We start from the raw sequence: 7,705 nt of genomic DNA on the forward strand, positions 1-7,705 counted from the left end.
GCTTCTGAAGCATAAAAAAGTGTGCCACTACGTGGAATTAATTCGAAGCTCAAGACAACCAAGATGGAGTAGTATAATATTTAAAAAAAAAAGAGAGAGAGAGCAACGAGAGTCGTTACACAAACTGAATTATTTACGACTGAATAATTAATCAACGTAAATACCATTTTAATGTCGAACGCGAAGAACTCGCGAGGAGCTAATCGATATTCGATCATTATTCTGACCCGGTTCGACTACTCGACGGAATCGAGGAAAATAATAGCAGTGATCGAAATTCTCAATCCGAGTCTTCCGTGCATTATGCACAGACCGTACTATGTATTGCGTTACCCTATTTCTGGCCTGAAGAAACGAACAAAGACGCAGGCCTGACCCGGAAGTCCCGGCTTGGAAATCCCTTATTTCCACATTGTACGCCATAAATCGCGTGCGCCGTCTGCGTCACTGAAACTGCAAACTCCCAACATATGTTACTTAAACGCTTAGACAACGCCGGTTTGCATCGCGGGAACAAAAATCAATCTAGTCGAGAAACGTTGAAAGGCACTGGAAATACTTTAAATCGGGGAGGGGGGGAGGGCGCATTCGTTGCAAAGGGCGCGGACGACTAAAGTGCCTTTCAAAAGTGTTGGCTCGGTGCGCATTTCACAGTGTCCACTGCTACGGAGAAAATCAAACTAGACATCCATTTTTCAAAATAAATGTAGCTTGTACATTTCAGTACTGCCAGACACACAAGTGTTCACGCGCTCTATAAAAGAGAACAACTTTTAAACGGTTTGAATTTTCGCTATCCAATTTCATCAACCCTCCGCACTAGCTCCTACGACGTTTAACTGAAACTAAATGTGCAAAGACGATATTACATAAATGTTTAGTTTCGTCCGCGCGATTTTTTCTCTCCAAAATGACCCCCTCTAGCCACCCCTTGTGATGTTTGGCTAAAACTGCGGCGCGGTTCCAGTTTCCTTTTGGCAAACAACATTTTTCAAATTCAAAGAATGTAAGATGTTATTCAATTATTATTTAGTTTCGCCTATACCATTAGCTCCCTTTAAAATGCATCAAGCTTCCGCACTCACCCCTATGACGTTTGCCTGACACTACGCGCGGTTCCTTTGAGAAAACGACTATTTTTTTAAATGTTAACGAGTGTGACGCTAGACATGAATGTGCGAAGACGTTATCTAATGAATGTTTCGTTTCGTCCACACGATTTTTCTCTCTCGAAAATGACACCCTCCTCAGCCTGTGACGTTCGACCGAACCAACGGCGCGGTTCCAGTTTCGTTTGAGAAAACATCATTTCGCATGCACGGACCTAATTCTGTTAGAGCGAATCACGGTGTCCTGCGAGAGCGTCCCTGCTCCGGCAGAGATACCGGAGGACGGCTAGCCGCGATTAATTACGATTACGCTCTTTTTATCGCGATACTAGCCGGTTGCTCCGACGGATCCGCGGTTGCCGCGCGAAAAGGGCGTTCTTTATCGATTCGAAACGATTTTAGAGGGTGGTTTGCCCCCGACGTTTTTGATTTGAGCATACATCCTCGATATACGAGTCTCGAGGCAACGCTTCGCCGCTTCGAATTAAGGGGTGAACTACGAGAAGGAGCGGCCCTAACCCTCGGGTCGTTTCGCCCCGGCGAAACAGGGAACGCGGTGGTAGCAAGAGATGGAATCGTCAAGAATAAAACGGGAAGCGCGGAGGATCGGGAATTGGGAAGGATGATGCGAAACCAGACGAAGGTCTGGTGGTATCAGGTACCGAAACAAAACAAGGAGCGAGGCGACCAACGCGCTGTTCGCGAGGCTCCGTCAAATACATATTAACCGGATTTCGTACTGTACAACGACACAGCACAGTCTTCCTCGACTAGACAAGACCGAGTGGAAGTTCAAGTAGACATGTCTTACGCTGTGCCCTAATTAATTACTAATTCTGTCCTAATTGTTGTCGCACAACCTAGCGGAGCATGCATATGACGATGACTTATTTGTGTATATTTTAACCCTTTGCACTCGAATGGCGACTGTAAGGCGCCACTAAAAATTCCTGTATCGTTATTCAAAAAATTTTTTACATTATTAAATTTGTTTGTATTTAATAAATTATTAAACATTTCAGTACTGTACGAGTAAATTGCACCATTTTCGTATGTATAGCATGCTTTTAGAGTTAAAATGGCTTCGAGTGCAAAGGGTTAACAATTCCTCTCAGATTTAGCAAAATTGGAGGAAAAGTTTGCGTTATGCTTGACCGACCTTCGTATTTTCCATAGGTTACTGTTCGAGGCGAGCTGGAGAGACACAGCCAACTCTGCGTGTCCACGAACTGAACCGCATAATTTTCGAGATAATCCACTATTTCCATAATTAACCATAGCCGGAATTATTATCCTTGTTACATTGTCGAGGTGACTCCATGTTTTCTCTTTTGGGACCGCGTTTAATGACGGAAGATTGTTTCACTGAATTTTCAAGGATACTGCTTGTCAGTGGAGCAGTTAAATGAAGGATAAATCATTTCAAAGTTGATACCTTACAAAGTAATAATTTACTACTGACATTTTGAAATATAATTTCGATTTCGCGAAAAACAACAGCTAAGTCACCCTTATGTCAATGCTTGGGTATACTCGGGTAACTGCTTACAATTTGTGTTTAAAATTTGCTGCCTGTTCTCGTTAAACCATTAGCACAATTGCTATGTATGCTCTACTTACTTGGATAATTATAAATTAATTTATAATACGGTACCAATGTTGATGCGGTTACTAACTGAAATGTTGTCTATCATTTGTATAAGCTTAGCTCAGTGTGGACGAGGATTTTTTGATACATTGAAAACATTTTCCTCAGAAAGCTGAATCCCGTATCAAAGTCTTCAGTTATGGGAAAAAATAATAATGTATACTATTCTTTTGTTACTGAAATACCGACATTTTTTAATAGAACGAATAAACTTTTTAATTAATTATATAACTGAATCGTCCTGTAATCGAACAACGAAATGCATCACGTACGAATAAAGAGATTGCATTACCTCGTTTCTATGGGAGCAATTAAAATTCCAGCTTCAAAATGAAATGTTTAATAAACCATATAACCGGGGACAAAAACATACATAACACTATACTATGCGGAGATAAAAAATACTCGTTTCGATAAACCCCTAGATCGCGTACTCGAAAACGTCTCCCGTGTCCTTTCGATTGTAGGTAACGTGAGTCGACTCGCGACTTCAGAACCGATTTGTGTACACGATACCTGGATCGTTTCAACGAAGTTACATACGTCGCTTGTACTCTTGCGCGTGCTTGTTAAGTTTCTACCGACAAATTACGAGCAATGGCAGAGATGCAAGAACGGAATAGGGGACGCGGCGTATTATCGGAGCAGTGTAACCGAATCGAGGATCGTTAATCCTAGAATAACATCGCCGTATTTGCAGAAAAAATCTTCTATGCAATAAATGTAACCGAGACATCTTTTGTTCAAAAAGTTCAGCGAGGTCTGCGACACTGAAATACTTTTAGTTTGAATGCTAACGAACATTCTACACCAAGATATTCTTGTTCAACTCCTATCAGTAGACTGCGAATTTTATTAAAAATGAATGCGTGAAATACAAAACGGGGAAGACGTTAAAAGAATTTAAACATGTCATTAGTACAGTGAGGATTTTATGGATTTTTGATAAAAATGAGTAGGCGCGATTTAAACCAGTAGGCCGATTAAAAGAATTGAAGATTAATGTATTGGGATCAATTTAATGAAATCGTTAAGTGAAGAAAGAAAGATTTGACTCCTGTTCGTTTCAATCGGTGCGAACAATTTTTATTTTACGTAAGAATGCGCAGTCTAGTCATAACTGTTTCATCAAGCTTTAAAAGATATATGTTTATACAACATTAAAACTTGGAATAGCATAGGGTAAGGGACCTCATTACTGTGGGGGTACCAATTACTGTGCCTATATTAATTACACTTCTTTTTAAAGCATAATGAAAAAGAGATATTAAATTTTTTCATAAAAATTAGTTAATATAGATGTTACATATCTCTTTTTCAATATCCACTATGCTTTAAAAAGAAGTATAATTAATATACGAACACTAATTGATATCCCCGCAATTATTGGGTTCCTTACCCTATGGTACAGTAGTATTGTTGATACATTTCTTTAAAATTCAGTGAAACCTTTATTCCTTGCACTAGAACAACAATCCAGATGACGAGTCATGACGAAGATTTGAAGCAACATCTGCTAACAATAAGTGTGAATGTTCTACCTTCCTTTTAGGACGAAAGAAAACTGTATTTTTTTATGACCAATATGTAAACATTGTAAGCAAGCAAATGTAGACATACAATAAACATAAATTTTCTCTTCTCTTTTGTAAAAGTATTAGGGATTGAAAGAAGGCCTAGAAGGCCTTCTAGTCGCGAAGGCAATTGTGAAGCGATGTAAGAGCTGAGTTTTCTTCTTTTCTACAATAAAAAAAAAATGGTAAAAGTAGACTAAATATATCAATCAGAAATGTTTCAAGAAAGATGTCCGCGTCCAATCAAAACCACGAAAGCATCGTACTCGTAGTCGCGGAAATGCGTACACATTTTAGGTAATTGGGAGGACCCTTATCTCGAAAATGTCACACGAGACACGAGACGGCGCGGCGCTCGTTTGAAATCCGATTCGGGGCCGAATAGAGATCCGAATGGCATGGCGCGGCGCGGCGCGGTGGGCCGTTTTGGTGCGGCGCAGGCGGAAATCTGCGAAAGAGAGGTTGTTCGCGCATAGGTGGGATCCGAAGAGACATACCTTTGCATTCGTTAGCATCTCTGGCAGTGGCTCGTGCCCAGGGTCGATCGAAGTGGAACGGCCGACACTTCTCGCAGTCCCTGCCGGCGGTGTTGTGGCTGCACTCGCAAGCGAGCTCGCCGTTCTTGCCCGGGACGCACCTTGCCGCGTGGCCGTTGCACTTGCACCTGCCACCGACGGCGAAGTCGGAGACGGCGTAGTGATGAGCGAGGGTGGTGGTGCCGAGGCTGGTGGTCAAGGTGCTGGTGTTCGGCGAGGAGATGGTCACCGCCGAGGGAAAGCTGATGTCACCGACGTCGACCGCGTCGTTCGACTGCATCTCTTGAGGGGCGATCACTTGATGAACTGACGGCAAAGCGGTGGCCAGAGGATCCACGGATCCCCGTAGCAGAGCTTTCTGGTTCTTCATCCTCTCCTCCCTCTCCCTCTCCCGTTTAGCCAGCTCCTCGAGGCCGAGACCAAGGCCGTGATCAAGATCGTGGTCTCGGTCATCGGCGTTCCCGTTGCCCAGCTGCGGGACCTGCTCCTGCTGCGGCATGTGCAGCCGGTTGAAGACCACACGGACGTCGGTTGCGGTCACCCAATCCTGAAGTATAGGCGAGTTGTCGAAGTCCGAGGCGGACGGTCGACCCTCGAGGGTGCTGAACGCGATCCTCCCGACGGGTCCCAGACCGTCGCCGCCGGTGTACCGGTGGCTGTCGGTACACCTCGCCTCCTGCTCGTTTTCCTTGGTGATGGTTGCCCTGTTCGGCCTCCCGTAGACCCGCCGACACTGGGACGAGTAAAACTGGAACGGCTGCCAGGTTTTCCCGTAGTCCATCGACTTGTAGATAGCGATCGAGTCCGGCTTCGCCGCCTTCGGGCAGAACTGTAGACTGACGTAGGTCAGTTCGTACTTCTTTCCTAGGGAGAGGGTCAAGGTCACGTTGTCTGGCGGCGCGGAGAAGCTCTGCGACGTGACCAGGGGCTCGCTCCGCCAGCAGGTCACGTTGCTGGGGTTGTTCAAGTCCGTCAGGTAACTGGCCGGGAACCGTCGACGCGGCGTGCTGTCGTCGCAGACATGGCACTGACCTATGCTGGTGCTGCCGCCCGGCTGTTCGGTCACGTCGCAATATCTCGTCGGGCCGCCGCTACCGCAGGTCGACGAGGCCTCCACGGCCGACCCGAACGCTGCGTTCACAAAATCAGGTATGCACCGTCTGGGCCTCTTCTCGTCGTAGCACGGGTCCGACGAGGCGCGGGTCCGGAATCGAAGCAGCATCACCCCGAAGAGGAGGCCCAGCGTCCACGCCGGTGTGCTCTTCATCCTGACGATCCCCTATCGGACGCGACTTTCGACTTCCTGCTCTTCCCTCTTTCCTTGCTATCTCTCTCTATCTCTATCTCTGTCTCTCCTTCTCCCCTGCCCCTCCCCCTGTAACCCTTGCCGTGACACCTACACGCAAACAGTTCGTTCTTCCTCCGACAACGATCCCCTCCTTATCTATCTCTTGGCTCTTCTCTCGAGCAAAAGAGACCCCGGCTCAACCAGAGGGTAGCGATCGCGTGCAGAATCCTGTTCCGTTCGCTGTCGTGGCTCGAATCCTACTCTCCTCGTCGGCCCGTCATCCTAACCGATACGTTAACCCCCGAGAACATCGATGTCCACCGCGACGCTTCGTTTCCAATTGTCAACGATTCACATCGTCGGCCAACCATCCGAAGAGTAACCGAGTTCTCGCTCTCCCTCGTGTTCCTCGCGTGAGACCGCGCGATTCGAATCGCCACGATATACCCCCACCGATGAAACGCTGTTTTCCTTTTTTTCTCTCTCTCTCTCTCTTCTTTTTTTTTTCAAACGAGTTCCGAACGTGCTCCGATCGAAACACACGATTCTACTACAGATACACCGGGGCTCCGGCGTGTCTGGATACGTTGGAACCCTCTCGTTTTTCGGCCAGTACGACCGTGACAGTCTTATTCCAGTGAGGATTCGAAGATCGCAAGGTGTCGCTCGCCCGCGCGCGCGCGCTTATTCCCACACGCGAGAGTCGTCTAAGCGAAACGCGGAAACACGATTGTGCACGGTGTGCGACCGACACGTCAGGTGAAACGGAAACGAGAAAACCGACAACGACGACGCTCTACCGAGGGCGGCTCGCCGCTAACTGAATCACCGTCCTTGCACGGTGTGCATCCGAACTGTTCCCCGAGTCCCTCTCTACAACACTGTACTCCCCACCCGGCTGTTCTCTCGCTCGCTCCTCTCTCCCTCTCTTCCTCGCTTTGACCGTCGGCTCGCACCCTCTTATCCAAGACCAATTCCTCTTCGGCCAATCCGACAACGCCACTACTCCGGTCCCCCCACTATACCCCTTTCCGCCACACTGGATCGAGGATCCAGCATCCAGCAGCCGGTCTGCGCACCAAAGCCTCGTCGCGCACGTCGAGCCGCGCCGCCGGAAGATCACCGTCCACCAGACGATCCCATCCTTTCGCCGAGGAAGATCGCCTCTCCCCCCCCCCCCCAGGGATATTCTCTCCCGGAGGGGTGAAAGAGCCGATTGTCTTTTTTTTTGGCATTGAGCTTTCGCAAAAATTTTCCGCCCTCCTGTCGGAGAAATGACACAGTTGCGAACGGTCCGACAATGCGCGCCGGCGGAGGTAAGGATGAGGATGAAAATCTGATGAAATCTGACTATCGAGCCACATACTATTCGAAAATTTTGCCTTGACTACGGTTTTTTCGCAACCTTTTCAATCTACATACGCTGCTGAATCGTGTCCTGTGTATATATATATATTTGCAACGATATTACTGAAAAGGTGAGTCAATTTATTTATGTCATCACTGCATAGCTGTAGCGAAGTGACACACAAATTCTAAGCGTAGGATGC

General features: G+C 46.9%; 1 protein-coding gene across 1 annotated transcript in view; it reads right to left on the reverse strand.

The window, feature by feature from the left end:
• LOC143352756 (netrin-1) overlaps nt 1-6,965 on the reverse strand; it is a 191,316-nt gene extending 184,351 nt beyond the window's left edge. Inside the window, exon 1 of the mRNA XM_076785551.1 lies at nt 4,829-6,965. Coding sequence (XP_076641666.1) covers nt 4,829-6,134 — 1,306 coding nt within the window. The 5' untranslated portion in view covers nt 6,135-6,965. The remainder of the gene's footprint in view (nt 1-4,828) is intronic.
• Nucleotides 6,966-7,705: the final 740 nt, after the last annotated feature.

The sequence above is a fragment of the Halictus rubicundus genome, chromosome 3 (assembly GCF_050948215.1).
Source record: "Halictus rubicundus isolate RS-2024b chromosome 3, iyHalRubi1_principal, whole genome shotgun sequence".
Classification (NCBI taxonomy): domain Eukaryota; kingdom Metazoa; phylum Arthropoda; class Insecta; order Hymenoptera; family Halictidae; genus Halictus; species Halictus rubicundus.